At 43.4% G+C, this 15,864-nt stretch overlaps 1 protein-coding gene across 1 annotated transcript in view; it reads left to right on the forward strand.

The window, feature by feature from the left end:
- map1ab (microtubule-associated protein 1Ab) overlaps positions 1-15,864 on the forward strand; it is a 40,685-nt gene extending 24,821 nt beyond the window's left edge. The window contains exons 5-7 of the mRNA XM_061773344.1: positions 360-10,263; positions 11,130-11,362; positions 12,466-15,864. Coding sequence (XP_061629328.1) covers positions 360-10,263; positions 11,130-11,362; positions 12,466-12,621 — 10,293 coding nt within the window. The 3' untranslated portion in view covers positions 12,622-15,864. The remainder of the gene's footprint in view (positions 1-359; positions 10,264-11,129; positions 11,363-12,465) is intronic.

Here is a 15,864-nt window from a genome sequence, read left to right on the forward strand (position 1 = left end):
TCAGAAAGCTTGTCTCAGCAACAGGCCACGGGTCCTCCAACAGGATAATGACCCCAAAACACATGCTAAAATACCCAAGAATGGCAAAGAAGTAAAAATCAGACTGTTCTGAAGAGCCCTATTCAAAGTCCTTTTTAACATATGTGGAAGGAGCTGAAACCCTTCAAACCTAAGACCAGGTGTTAAATTAAGGGTACCATTGTTTTGGTACAAGCTAGTTTTTTTATTTTATTTTATTGTTTTTGTTTTTTTAGAATAAGCACCTATATGGGACAAGCCAAAAGTCACACACAACAACAACACCATATAAAAAAATACATTTTTATCGACATACAATTCTGCCCTTGTTCCTCCTGCAGGTCAGAGAACTACTCGGCCCATCCACCCCCAAGCAGCAGGCTACACTTACTGTGTCCTGCCGCGGGGAGGTGGGCTGGAACTCCCTGGGACAGCAGCAGACCCTGCGGGAGTTCCTGCACTACAAACTAAACCCAGACCCTTTAGTTCTCAAGATGGAGGGGGTCACCGAGTTCACGGACTACATCTGTGCGACAGTTGACGTCCCCTCACCCTTTGACCTCCTAGAACCGCCGACATCCGGAGGTTTCCTGAAACTGTCCAAGCCGTGCTGCTACATCTTTCCCGGTGGACGTGGAGACTCCGCTCTCTTCGCTGTGAACGGCTTCAACATCTTAGTAGACGGCGGCTCGGAACGCAAATCCTGCTTCTGGAAACTGGTCCGCCACCTGGACCGTATCGACTCCATTCTGCTCACTCACATTGGTGCCGACAACCTCCCAGGCATCAATGGAATCCTACAGAGGAAGATAGCAGAGCAAGAGGAAGAGGGATCTCAAGGCTCCACCAACGGTAGCGATTGGCTCAAGAACCTGATCTCACCAGAACTTGGTGTGGTGTTTTTCAACGTACCAGAGAAGTTACGTATGCCAGAATCTAATCTTAAAATCAAACGCAGCATCGAAGAAGCCTCACTGACTTTGCAGTACCTTAACAAACTGGGAATTAAACCGGAGCCTCTCTATCGAGTGGTCAGCAACACTATTGAGCCTATTACCCTGTTCCACAAGATGGGAGTGGGCCGGTTGGATATGTACGTTCTCAACCCTGTCAAGGAAAGCAAAGAGATGCAGTTCCTCATGCAAAAGTGGTCTGGCAACAGCAAAGCCAAAACTGGTATAGTTTTGCCAAATGGGAAAGAAGGAGAAATATCAGTGCCCTACCTGACATCAGTAACTGCCTTAGTCATCTGGCTTCCTGCAAACCCGACAGAAAAGATTGTCAGAGTTCTCTTCCCAGGAAATGCACCTCAAAACAAGATCCTGGAAGGCTTGGAAAAGTTAAAGCACCTCGACTACTTGCGTTATCCCATTGCGACACAAAAAGATATTGCTTCAGGAGCTTCTCCCTCTGTGGTAAAGCAGACAAAGTTAAAACAAAGGACAGAGAGCAAAGAGAGCCTCAAATCTTCCCCGAAGACAACCGCAAAGGTCACCAAGGAAAAACAGGAAGGACAAGATGATGCATTAACTGTCACAGAGACAAAAAGTGAGAATGTTAAGGAAAACATATCTGTGAAAAAAGAACCGAAAAAGCCAACTAAAACCGTCAAATCTAAAACAGATGTGCCAGAAAAGAAGAAACTTCTGAAGGAAAAATCCTTGAAAAAGCACTCCAAGGAAAGAGTGTCAAAGATGGATGAGAAAAAGGACAAGGAGAAGAAAGAGATCAAGAAGGTCAAGAAAGAAGAGTCTGCCAAAAAAGATGAGAAGAGAGATGTGAAGTCCAAAGAGGACAGGAAAAAGGAGACATTCAAACCAGAGCTGAGAAAAATAGCAAAGCCTGACCTCAAACCTCTCACGCCAGAAGTTCGAAAGACGTTACACAAAGCTAAAGTGTCGAGTAAAACAAAGACTGGAAAAACAAAACCGACAAAGGCTGAATCGAAGCCAGATGAACTAAGGACTCGGGAAGTAAAAGACATAAGTAAAGAAAGCATTCAAGCTGAGCCAATACTTAATGAAGGTCCCTCTGAGGACCTCGCCAAGGGCATTGTAGTGACCAAAGCTGTAGATGTCGATGATCTAGCAGCACCAGCATGCCGTGATGATGTTGCGTTGCGGACTACAGCTCACAGCTTTACCCAAGAGAAGCCAGAAGCACCAGAAAGTGTACTCGTACCTCCTGCAGAGTCTCCTGGAAAGGAGGAAACACTGGCAGTAAAACCTGTTGTTGACGCAAAATATGACAACCAGAAAGAAGTGGAAGAGACCCAGATGTATGAGGATGAGGGAGCTGCATCTCAGGATGAGGAGGAGGAGGAAGAAGAAGCTCCAACTGCTGAGGCAAGGACAGAAGACGAGGAGGATGAGGAAGAGGATATGGGCATTGGAGAAGAGGAAGATGAATTCCAGTTGAAAGAGCATGATGAGATGGAGAGAAAACACGAAACTAAAGAAATGGAGAAAGCAGAAACTCTCACTTCAGCAAAGGTTGACACAAAAGATGAGGAAGAGGATGAAGACGAGCCAGTGGACAAGGCTGAACTGGAGGAGGTGGAAGATTTAGATGTGATAGCAGATGAAGAGATCACCGGTGAAGGTGTGGCTGAAGAGCCGGTAGTCAGCAAGAGCAAAACCGACACCTTGACCCAAGCCGAATTTGAGGAGGAAGATGAGGAAGATGAGGAAGAGGGCTACCTTTCACACGTGGGAGGGACCACTGCGCCCATAAGTGCAGTAGCTCCTGGAACTGCAGCAGTAGAATCCATCTCCTACATCCAAGACGAGACCATTCCAGGCTACTCTGAGACAGAACAAACCATCTCCGATGAGGAGATCCACGAAGAGGCCGAGGAGAGGATACCACATATTCAATATGACGTTGGCGCACACGATGTCTCGGTTCCAGATCAAACTGGATCATTTGTAAACATTCATGGCATGAGGGAGATGCAGGCTTCAGCCATCCCTGGGAAAGCTTTTATGCCTGACGGGCAGGAGCAACTGTCAATGTTTACCAACATATACACTGCTCCTCTGGCAGAGGAAGAGCATGTGTCCTCTGCGACATCCATCACAGAATATGACAAGCTCTCCTCTCTCCCCACTTCTCTTGCTGATGACCAGTCTGTTGCGTCCACCGTAGCTCTTGAAGAGCCAGCCAAAACCAAAGTGACCAACGAGCAACTTCTCTCATCAGAAACACTTTCACCGTCGTCTCTTGAAGACAAGTCTCCTTCGGCTGACCTACAGCTTCCTCTTGAAGATGCAAAGATGGCCGCTAAGGATCCTTATTCCCATGACGATGATGATGAAGAAGAAGAGGAAGATCAGACTCCCAATGTTGATATCTCACTAGAAAAACTTCAAGAGTGCTATGCCTCATCCCAAAAACCAAATGGCAAAGACAAGGATGTTGAAAAGCCCTCTGGCTCGGCATCTCCTGTTTCCAAGTTGATAGAAGACGACCAACCATTCCACTTTCCAGTTGAAGAGGAGAATATTTATGCGATGGCCTCCAAAGGTGTTTCGTCAGTTGTGCCTACCAGGCCTTTCGGCTCAGACTCTGTTACCTCGGAGAGCGAGGAGCGTTGTTTCAGTCCGGATGACATTACTGTAAAAATGGCATCCCCGACACAATCAGGACCACCAAGTGCAACTCATTCCCCCCTTCGACATTCGCCAGTGGGAGCGTTCCCTGATTTGGAGCTCCTCAAGCTTGCCACCTCTACTGAAGACAAAACGAGAAAGGAAAAAGAAGAGGAGCAAAAAAACAAAAAGACAGACGAAAAAATATTTGACAAGGACTTGAAGGATGTTGTATCTATCAAGGAGCCAGAACAAGACACAGAAAATCAGACCACTATTAAAGACATACCTTCAACTGAAGTTCAACCACCTGCTCTCCAGGAAGATGTTTGTGCCATTTTACCCATCAAGGATGAGAACGCAGTGAAAGATGCCAATATTTTCAATGTTAAAGCTGTGAAAAAAGAGTCACTTGATACCGCCATTAAAAATGATCTGAAAGAGTTAAAAAATGAGATCAGTCCTTTAGCTAAGTCCCCCAAAGAAGATATTGTTGCTTTTGGAGGGAAAGATGAAGACTCTAAACTCAAAACAATGGAAGAAGTCAAGAAGGCAGATGCTGTTGTGACTGAGAATAAAGTAATGAAACGGGAGGAGAGAGATGAGGAGAGAACGTCTGACGTTGCCACAAAATCTGAAGAAAAGGAGATTCAAAGTGTTCACACCACAGAGGCAAAGGTTGAGACTTTCATTAAAACGTCTTGTGAAGATGAGAAGCAGAAGATTGGAAAGGACGAAACAGTGGATAAGCTGATCAAAGATGATAAAGTAGAAATCAGACTTGTCACAGACGAGCAGACGGAAAAAGACAAGGCCAATACTACAGCGATTGAAATCACCAAAGAAGACATTGTTTGTGTGGCTGCTGCACACATTCCTGCAGAAGAGGATCAAGAAATGAAATCTACCCTACGAGCAAATTCTGAACAACCACATGCAGACAAATCTGTCAAAGAAGTGGAAAAGACACTAGGTGCCTTTGCTGCTGGCATACCCGCTGACGTGGAAATGACGAGCAAGAATAAGGAAGCTGAGCATACCACTGTGCAAGATAACATTTTTGCTAGTAAAGTAGACGAAAAGGCTGATCATGAAGTGGACACCATCACTATCAAACCGTCCAAGGAGGAAGAAGTGAAAATTGTGGATCAAGGTGTTGGTATCAAATCTCTGGAAGAAGAAACATACAGAGGAACAAGTAACGTGGAAGTGTCTGTCGAACCCACTAAAGAAGAAGACTGCAAAGATTCCATTGAAGTAAAACTAATGGCAGAAGTCGATAAGAAGGTTGATTTAGAAGAAAAACTCAAAAAGGAGGACACTGAAGAGAGACAAAAGGAAGAAGCTTATGATAAGAATGAGCGTTCTGATGTGCTAAAGAAAGAGGAAATGCAAAAAAATGTTGATGTTGCCTTATCCCAAACTATGAAAGATGAAAAGAGTGATGTTTGTGACAAAGAGGCTAAAGAGCTGAAACAAGTAGCAGTGTTAGAAGATGCAAAAGATGGCAAAGATGCCCTGGTGGAGTGCGCAGAGGATCAAAAACTGAAAGAAGTCAAATCTGAGGAATGTATCAGTGAGACAACAATGAAAGATGAAGTTAAGCAGCTCAATAATGAAGATGAAGCCATTAAAGACAACAAGAGGGTGCCCACAGCAGGTTCAAGGGGAGACAAACATGAGACAAAGACTGAATCATATAACACAAAAGAGGTTCAAAAGACTGTTGAGGCTGATGTTAAGACAGGTAATGTAAAAGAGGTGGACCACTCCCTAGCCCAGGCCATGGAAGAGAGGACTAGAGAAGAAATCTTTGGAGCTCCAAAAGAGGAGGAGGTGACGGTGAAAAAGCTGTGGGCATCCTTGGAGACTGATTCAGCTGAAGACCAGCCAGCAATGCAACCAGAACTATACAGGCAGGAAAAAGAAAACAATGACGCTGCAATGGTCATTATTAGTTCCAATCAGAAGATGGAGAAAGAAAAGGATGACGCTCATGTTGCCGAGTTGAGCAAGGAACAGAAGATGGAGAAGGAGCAGGAGAAAGAGGGAACCTGTGATACGGAAGATCTACGTGAGCAAATGACCAAATCTGAAGAGATAAAAATTGCGTCAGATTTGAAGGAGGAAGACATCAGCGAGAAAGAGAGAGCTGATGCTGAACACGCAAAGGAGGAGAAATGGGAGCGAGAGGAGTTACAAGAGAAGGACCTCGACAAAACCTTGAAACAATCTGCACAGGCAACATTCGGAGATGCAGTGTTAGTTTCAAAATTGGACTACAAGCCCACCCTCCTGTTTCGGTCCTCTGATGAAGACCAGGAAGATGAGGAGGAAGAGTATATATGTATGGGCTCCAGACCTTTGTCAGTTGAGCCGAGAAAATCCGAACCTCATACTAGCTCTGCAGGCCAAACAACTCCATTAAGCAATCAAACTAAAGAGGCATCACCCAGACAGACCGTAATAGTCATACCAACACTTACAATGCAGGAACCTTCACTTGATGAAGACATCAAAGACATTTTGACAGAAGGATGCAGTCTTTCTTCCGATGCTGGAAAACCTGAAACCCCTCCTTCATTGATCTCCCACCCTGAGCAATCTTCAACTACGGACACATTAAAAGGGGAGATAACTTCCATTAAAAAACAAGAACCATTTTCTGATGTATCAACATCTAAGACAGAACCAGAGTCCAGCTCGAACACTAAGAGCCAATCCGCAGTCCAATCTCAAATGAGTTCTGGAGCTGGGGCAATAGTTAAGACGGAGCAACAGGAAAAGCCTGGCAAAGAGGCAGAGCGTGAGATGGAAGGAGAACGGGAGGCTGCTTCCCCAGGATTTTCACAGCCTTGTTCATACTTCCTATTGGACAAAGACTCTGATAACAGCAGCCCAACTGATGTTTTGAAATCTGACGGTGCAAAGAAAGAGACCACTGATAACGGACTACAAGATGAAAGCAAATCTGTTGCTACATCCAAGTATGATCCATATGAGAAGCCTATCCCAAAAGATCCTACCATTCGAGAGGAGACTGATGTGTTTGGAGGTCATACTTCTGACATCAGCATAGATGATAACAGGAGAGCGAGCCAAACAGGGGCAGCCATGTTCCTACAAGAGGATCTTGTCAAAGAAGAACCAATGTTCTTAAGTGGAGTTGACTACAGCCCACAGAGTGAAAGCCACCGAAGTGCCTCACCTGAACAGGAAGACCGAGAGAAAGGGCAAGAAGAAGAGAGGGAACGAAAAGAAAGAACAGACATGCCTCCTCCTGTCAAGAGCTTTTCACCCTTGAATATGCAAGACAATAAAATTTCTCAAGAGTCTTATAGTCCCAAACAGGACAAACCAGAAAAATCGGAGAAAGAGAAGGAGGATATGGAGGAAGGAACTTCAGGAGAAAGGAACCAGGTGTCTACTGGTGCTCCTCTTCATTCTGCAGGGCAACAGTCAAGGCAAGAAACTTGGTACCAATCAGATCTCAGCACTCCATTCACACAAAAGGGAACTGCAAAGGAGATGGAAAAATCACTGAAAGACACAATGGAGTTCTCGGATCATGAAGGATCTCCTTCTGGTCGGCGCTCCCCAGCAGAAAAAGACATTTCACCCCAAGGTACTTCATCTTCTGCAAGGGAAGAGCAAGTAAGTAAAACGGGAGCAGGCTCTGCCTCCTCCTGTTTAGAACATAAAATAGACGACAACATTCTTGCCTCAGACAACAGTCAGTCCATGTTGGACTTTCCCCAAGGCAAAGAACACTTGATAGGTGTACGCTTACTTGTAGTGGGCGAAGATTTCAATGTTGATGATGACGATGACGACGAGGATGATGAGGAAGAGGAGAACTCGAGTGATGTTGATATGGAAAAAGGTGCCAGGGAGCAGTCTGAAAAAGAAATGTGTGGGGCTAGTCCCGATGAGAATAAAACCCTCTCTGAGGACTCAAACAAAACCTCTCCTGAATTGAGCTTTCATAAAGAGGAGTTGGCCTCTAAAGTTACACCTGATGATGCCTTTCAGATATCCAAGCAGGACCCAGACAAAATATTACCTTCTGGTGACACAAACCTTCTTGAAAAGGAAGTCTTCTATGGAGCAACAGCTGCTGGTATGACCAAACCTCCTGAGACAAAGACTGAAGGCAAAACAACTACATCACCAGGCACAAATGCTGCCAAACTGGACAGCATGTGCTTGGCTACTCCATTTGACCCAAAACCTCTTGAAACAAAGGAAGACAAAACATGTTTATCCCATGAGCCAGTAACACCAAGGAGGCTATCGATTGCTGAGGATGTTGCTTCCTGTCAGGTCCAGCAGTCAAAGGAAAAGGATGAAGACAAACGTTCTCTATCAGCACGATCAGAAGACTGTTGTCAGTCATCACCACCCACAAGCAACCTCAGCTCAACCTCGGCAGCACAATCTGACAAACCGACGTCCATGTCCATGCCTGCCTCTGGTCTCTTTGCACTGCACACAGGAAGTTATGCTGCTATCGGACTGAGTGGATCTGGAGCATTCTCTGAGGTCAGTCAAGTAGGTCCAAAAGATCAGCAGCACGAAATTCAGTCAGATGAATGTCGACGAGAAACTTTCAGCGAATCTCAATATTACCAAGGATACACACAAGAGGAAAGTGTGACTAAGAAGCAAAGCTCAGATTTTGCTGCTAAAAAGGAAGACCAGCTTCCATCGTCACCTTGCACCTTCACCACCTCTTCAGCCAGTTATGCATCACCCTTCTCAAGTTTTTCCCAACAATTAGAAGACAGTGGTCAAAGGTTTGTGAGTGTATCAAGCAGTTTAGCCCAGCAGGTGCCATTTTTCAGTAGCGGGTCTGTAAGCTCAGTCTCAGATGGCATTCAGAGAAACGAGTATATGGAGGTGATGACAAAACCTACAAAAGAGTATTCCCAGGCTGAAGGGAGCAAATCGTCATCATCTGTCATACCAAGTACTGAGCCCTCAAAACTGGCAGACATTTTCTCCACATCAGAAGCTTGTTTTGATATCTCTCCACAAAGACCTGAACCCACTGACAGGAGCTCCCAAGGAGCAGTAGAAGACATTGTATGCGACTTTGAATGGCAAAAAATGTCTGAAGAGAAAGACACTTTTTCAATAAAAACTGAGGCACAATTGATGGAAAGTACTTTTGATGCCACAGACACAAAGACTATCATGACTGTTGAGTCTCTACCAGAAGCGCTGACGCAAACAGTTCATCACACTGTCTCAGTCACTTCAGCAAGTGCAAGTGGTGCTACAAACACCTCATGTGCCATCGCTGACACCCCCAAAGCACAGGAGGGAAAGCAGCAAAGTGTGAAGACAACACAGGATGAAAAGGAGGAGGTGATGATCCAAACTGAAGTGGAGCAGGAAACTGAAAGAGCAGACATGGCAAAAGGGCAAGTGGAAGCAAAGTCTCTGGAAGACAAGTTGTGCAAAGATAGCACTGAACAGATGAAAGCTTCAGTTGAGCAGAGTAGTAGTAAAGTAGAAGGAGAAGCTGACAGCCCAGAGGCAAAGGACATCTTTTTGGACAAGCCACCAGAGAGGTTAGAGGCAAGGCGAAGGAGTAGTATATCTGATTGGGAGCTGCTGCAGAAGCCTGATGATTTCCCAAGTGCCCCTCCACCAGTTTATGGTGACCAAGAGGAGGAAGCCTTCAAATGGATGACAAGCATCCACAGTGCCTCCTCAAAAGCAACCTCACTCACAGGAGCATCGAGTAAAACAAAAACTGATCATCCATTGGACTTGAACACCGGAGCCGCCTCTGCCTCCTCTCTGGCGGACTCCTCCTATGAATACAAACAGCATAAAGGAGAACTCTCTCCTTCATTCATCAATCCTAGTCCACATCAGTTCTCTGGTGACGATGGAGAAGAGGACGACCAAAGTGACCGCTCTCAGGAGGGAGGCGATGTGGCTCACGAACAAAGATCTGTGAAAAGGAAGTCACATAAGCCGAAGCGTCACCATGGAGATGTCGGTTATCAGTCCAGCTCTGTCTCATCTGGACTGATTGCGACTTTAGCTGGAGAGGAAACACCTCCCACATCGGTGAGTGAGTCATTGCCTTCACAGTCTGATTCTGACGTCCCACCAGGAACCGAGGAGTGTCCATCTATTACCGCTGAAGGTAACCTGGACTCAGATGAAGACGCTGAACATCTGCCTGCGGACAAATTGTCTGCCTCGGGTGCTGCCGGTGGCCAGCGTCCCCCATCACCGAGGGCAGCTCTGCAGACACACGATCCCCTCCCCACCTCTGTGAAGGACCCTCCTCCACAACCTCCCCATCCAGATGTGTGCATGGTGGATCCAGAAGCTCTCCTTCAGGATGTCAGCAGCACAGAAAAACGTCTCACAAAGGAACACAAGGCCACTAAGGGCCTCAGAAAAGCCAAACCCAAATCAGCTTCTCCTGCTCGGAAGGGGGAAGTCAAGAAGAGGTCCAGCACACTGGTGAAGCAGGCCCACAACGACTCAGCCTCACCCCGATCAGCCTCCCTCAGGAGGAAGGACCCAGAGAGGAGCTCTAGGCTGGTGAAAATGTCTGAGAACCAAGGTTCACGGAGTGACATCCTAAACCCCGTGAAGGGCCTGGTCAATGGAGTGAAGAGTACTTCAGGTGGGTTGCATCTTTCAATTAGTCACATGCTGGTGGTGCAAATGTTTGTTCCTGAAGATCCTAATACAATACTGTACCAGTAAAATAAGGACTATGTGGACTATGACAGTTTCGCTGTCCAGCCGTGAGTTCTGCCTTAATATGTGATGAGTGGTTAATAATGCAGCTTGTGACCAAAGCGAAGCAAGTCTAGTTCCGTTTACCCAAGAAAAGAGGTGGCAAAAGTATTCCCAGTCTATGTGTGAATATTCTCATTCATCTAGGTCATTGTTTTCTCAGGGCATTAAATCGATTGCATTGGACTGTTCTGGTTGTCTTAATAGGTGTTTCGTCTCTCATACGAAAAGGCTTCATTGGTTTATGCACAATGGCAAGAAAGAACAGCTCTAGCCTGATTGTTGATGTGGAAACCCGAGTAATTGTCCAATATGTTAGAGGCAACGCTCCAATCGAGCATGATTTCCCTCTTTCATCCATTAATTTTCTATATCGCTTATCTTTTGGGATGCAAAACGACAGTCATTAAATATATTGGAGAGAGCCCTCCTGCCAGCCAAAGTCGTATTGTATGGGGGAGATAGGCGGTGTCGTAGGTCCCCTCCTCTGTTGAGAGATGCTTTCTCAGCCTTGAGAAAGCATCTCTCAACAGAGGAGGGGGCTTACAATGCCACCTGTTTCCAACTACTGCCCAACAGCCACTTACAGGTAAGGCGCCCAATTCCCATAACTGGAAGTCGGAGAACACGTGTACTATGTACTAAGTATTCTATGGCAGTTTTAGTGTTAAGGAAAGCTACCTGAAATATTGACATCTGTGAAGGACTTAAAAGTTTGGGTTGTCAAGTAGATCATGTGCCTCTGTTCAGGAAACAGCTCTCAGAAAGCCCCCTCGGCTGTCCCGCCCGGACCGCCGGTCTACGTGGACCTGGCTTATGTGCCCAACCACTGTAGTGCCAAGAACGTGGACCAGGAGTTCTTCAAGCGAGTGCGGGCGGCGTACTACGTGGTGAGCGGGAACGACCCGAGCGGCGGGGAGCCGAGCCGCGGGGTCCTGGACGCCCTGCTGGAGGGCAAAGCTCAGTGGGGCTCTAACCTACAGGTACTCACGCAGCCGATACACAGATTAACTGTACCTTCTGCCTCTAACGGAAGAGCATTTAAATGTTCTGCCTGTCTTTATATGTCGCTGGCAGAGATAGAGGAACAAAGATCCATTATTTAAATAATTTCGGGACCAATTAATTGTGACTGGATGATTTTCTGTGGCACACTAGTTGGTAATTAATGGTCTAATTTACTGTATGATCCTACACTAGGTAGTAAGAATAATAAATAATCAAGTAAATTAAATATAATGAATAAACAGCTTGTATTATATTATAATGACAGAAAAAGTTAACTATTGTACTTGTAATATACTACAATAATTTTCAGCTCGTAACGTTTACAATTTTAAAAATCATTTTTATAAAGTACAATACAACAGAAGTGTATTATATTATGTGATGAATCATTTGCAGAAGTTACAGTGAAGTACTAAAAAGTATTGTAATGTACTACTAAACTACTAACTAAAGTATCGTAAAGTACTAAAATAATTTTCACTGGTTAAAATTTAGGAAATAGAATAGATTTTTATTACTAAGTATAGTGCAATAGCATTTTATATATATAATTGAACACAAACGGTGCATGAACACACATAGACAGACAATAAAACAATACTCACAGGCATGTCTTCTTTTATTATACTATTACTATTATAGTGCTCGCTGGTGGTCAATTCGCGCACACCAATTAATCCCAATAATGCACAATCGGTTTAGTTGTTTAAATTATATTACTACGTTTTGATAAAGTACACTATCATAGAGTGCTTTTTTCCCATATTAAAAACACATTAAAATTATTTTTTTTTTTTCTCGTTTTTTTGGAGGTGAGGGGCTGGAAAGGATTAATGGAATTTCTGTTCATTTTAATGGGGAAAGATTATTTGAGTGTTTTGAGTTAAGAACGTGGTCACAGAACAAATTAAACTTGTATCTCAAGGCACCAGTGTATTAAACTCATGGTTACATTAATAATCAATTATTAATCAAAAGATCCCTTTATTTTTGTCTTTGTATCGTTGTACCTGATGAAATGTCTTCTGATGTTATTCGTTATTTCTGAGCCGATGTGCCCTCTGCCCTCTCTGCTCAGGTGACCCTGATCCCGACCCACGACACGGAGGTGACCCGCGAGTGGTACCAGCGCACCCACGAGAGGCAGCAGGACCTCAACATCATGGTTCTGGCCTCCAGCAGCACCGTGGTCATGCAGGACGAGTCTTTCCCCGCCTGCAAGATCGAGTTCTGAGTCGCCCTTCGTACCCGTCCTCCTCCACTTCCAACTATTTGCCTCCTAGCAAAACATACTTAGTGACAATAATCAAGTTCATGCACTGTGGCAAACAAAGTGGTGCCAAATAGACAAAAATTAAATAAAATACACGATAATCGGTAAACTACAGTAGAATTAACCAAGATAATGACGATTATCTTGATGATGATCTTTTTTCCATCTGTTGCAAAATGGAATTAAATTAATTTACCGGTCACTTCTAGTCACAGAGGCACTATCAATCTTAATGTCATAACAATGTTAATCTTTTTGTTTTGTTTTGTTAATTTTTATTTATTTGAATTTTCTTCATTTGTAACCTTGCTGGCGGCACGGTGACCGACTGGTTAGAGCGTCAGCCTCACAGTTCTGAGGACCCGGGTTCAATCCCCGGTCCCGCCTGTGTGGAGTTTGCATGTTCTCCCCGTGCCTGCGTGGGTTTTCTCCGGGCACTCCGGTTTCCTCCCACATCCCCAAAAGATGCATTAATTGGAGACTATAAATTGCCCGCAGGTGTAAATGTGAGTGCGAATGGCTGTTTGTTTGTATGTGCCCTGCGATTGGCTGGCAACCAGTTCAGGGTGTACCCCGCCTCCTGCCCGATGACAGCTGGGATAGGCTCCAGCACGCCCGCGACCCTAGTGAGGAGAAGCGGCTCAGAAAATGGATGGATGGATGTAACCTTGCTGTTACGGGTCAAATTTATAAAGATATAATAGGGCCACACTGTAATGAAAAGCAAAAATTACTCTGAGGTGAACTGAGAGCTGTCCCTAATAATTTGACGCTTCTGAAATTATAATTAGTTATAAATTCAGAATCCTGATCTAACTTTTCTTCCATTGGTAAAATGTAATAATTGTGCAGGTGTTCCTGATGAAGTGTCTAATGAGGAACGTTTTAGCCCTAATTGTCTCATTGCTGCTTTGTAATTTTTTATTTCATTTCATTTAGGATTTTTTTCAGTACTTATTTATAACTATGTTGCTTTGTAATAATTTTAGATAATATAATTTGAATAAATATTTTTTTTAAATAGTATAATAGTTTTTAATGATAAAATGTTCATTCTAGATTTTGAGTTTTTTTCTTAATCATTTCAGCACAAAGTTTTTCTCTACGTTATAATAATTTCCCATTATTTTGGGGGATTTTAATGTAATTTTATTTCACTTTTAATCCTTAATAATTATGCGGATGTTTCCATCAACGTATGTGACGGTGTTTCAGCGTTACAACATGGACAACATTAACTGACTGTTTCTCATTGCAACAGAAATATAAAGATGAAAACACTAATGTAGCAACGGAAGCTCGTTTCGAACACAGGAAAGGACGAGACCAAATGTGAAATAAAAAAACAACAAAAAAAAAAAACAGTCAGTCGGATGGGGAACTGTGATTGACTCGCGTTCCATTCCTGTATGCTAAAAATAATAAGAATGTATTTGCACCAAACCAGAATGCACTTTTTTTCCCAGAAGGAAGTGGGAGGAGTTTAGTTGTTTGTACTGAAGCACAGTGATGACCTCAACGACCATAAACACACGTAATATGTAAATAATGATAATAATAATAATAACTATTTATAAATGAGCATGAATGAATGTTCAGGACGACACTTGCAGGAATGTGTTTTTTGTTTTGTTTTGTTTGTTTTTCAAATATTGCATGCTTGAGGTGGGTAGTTAAGAATGTCGTCCAGTTAATGACTTTTCTTTTAATTGCGCTAAAATTGCAAATAATTTTGCTCGGGCCAATAATTCAGTTAATAATTTTGGGCTCGTTTACGCTAAACCGATTCTGTTTTCCACCAATCCGTACGATGCATTCCAGAAAATTGGCAAGTAGTAAACCGTTAGCCTAATAGTGTAGTTACCTAACTCAGATGAGTATGTTTTTGAAAAATGAGAAAGAATAAATAAAATTTGTAGTAAGCACATTGGTGGGGTTTTTTTTTGGGTGATATTTTAACAGTAAGTTAAAAATGATTTAGTCAATTATGCTGTTAGGCTAATGAAATATCTCCCCAGAAATGTCTATTGTAAACAAAAAACATTAAGAACAAGCTTAATCCAAAACGGAACGCAAGACATGCAACACAAATTCAGATAAATTGACATTCTATTGTCTTAGTTTTTTTGTTTGTTCCAAACACGACATTATTATTCCCGTAACAATGTGACTTTCTCGTCATATTAAACATTATACTCGTAAGATTACGACTTTTTTGTCCCTTTGCCACTTTCTGTTTATAGCATTATATTGTAACAATATGGATATATTTTTTTTTATTATAAAAAGGCTTTGAGTGAACGCAAATCATACAAAAGTTCTATCATATTTGAGACTTTTCCTCATCATGGATGAGAAATTTCCAACTTCCCAGTTTTCTGGAATCCATCGTCAGCAACCTGCGCTCGTGGTGCATTTGAGTGAGCTAGGGACATTTTAATTAAATTGTTTTTTTTAAATAGATAAATATATACTACAAAACAGAACAACGCCTCAAAGTTCTGAATGAGATGTTTCCGAACGCTCCTGGATGTGATTTTGTAGGCCTTCCGGTGTGACTTTTCAAGGCATCGGTAGAACGCTGTAAAAAAGTATTTTTGTGAATGTAAATGCATAGACAAACAACTCAAAAGTGGATTTCACGGGAACACAGGCATACAAACTCTTCTAATAACGCCAGAACGGAACCAGTGGCGGCCGGCCTCGGCTGCGACCTTCTCCTGAATATGACTTGAAACAAAGTCCAAATGGTCAAACACAACACGAATGTACCGCGCACATACACACACACACACACACACATACTCACAGCTTTGTACATATCTCTTAACGTAACGTTACGCTTCGACAGTGATTCCGACCCGCCAAGAGAACATCATCTTAATCCTCTTGCATGTGACTTATTTGGTTATAATCCTGAATGTAATTGTTTAACACGGGATTAGCGCTAACGCTAAACCCGACCGACGGTTTCGGCCGTGCTTCTGTTTGTTTGTCGTTATCGAGACGCTGTACAGCGCTAATTTACGTTTGACGCTCTTTCTCTGAAAACGTATATCGACTTTCTTCTTCTTCTCTGGCGCAAATATGTCAACTGTTACAACTATCGCTGTCTCTCTCTGGTCAAGTAGAAGTGCTGCACACGCATTCATTGTAAAAGGGAAACAGCCCGGTGATCATCAAATAAAGTACGCTCAACTCAAA

Source organism: Phyllopteryx taeniolatus, chromosome 5 (genome assembly GCF_024500385.1).
Source record: "Phyllopteryx taeniolatus isolate TA_2022b chromosome 5, UOR_Ptae_1.2, whole genome shotgun sequence".
NCBI lineage: Eukaryota > Metazoa > Chordata > Actinopteri > Syngnathiformes > Syngnathidae > Phyllopteryx > Phyllopteryx taeniolatus.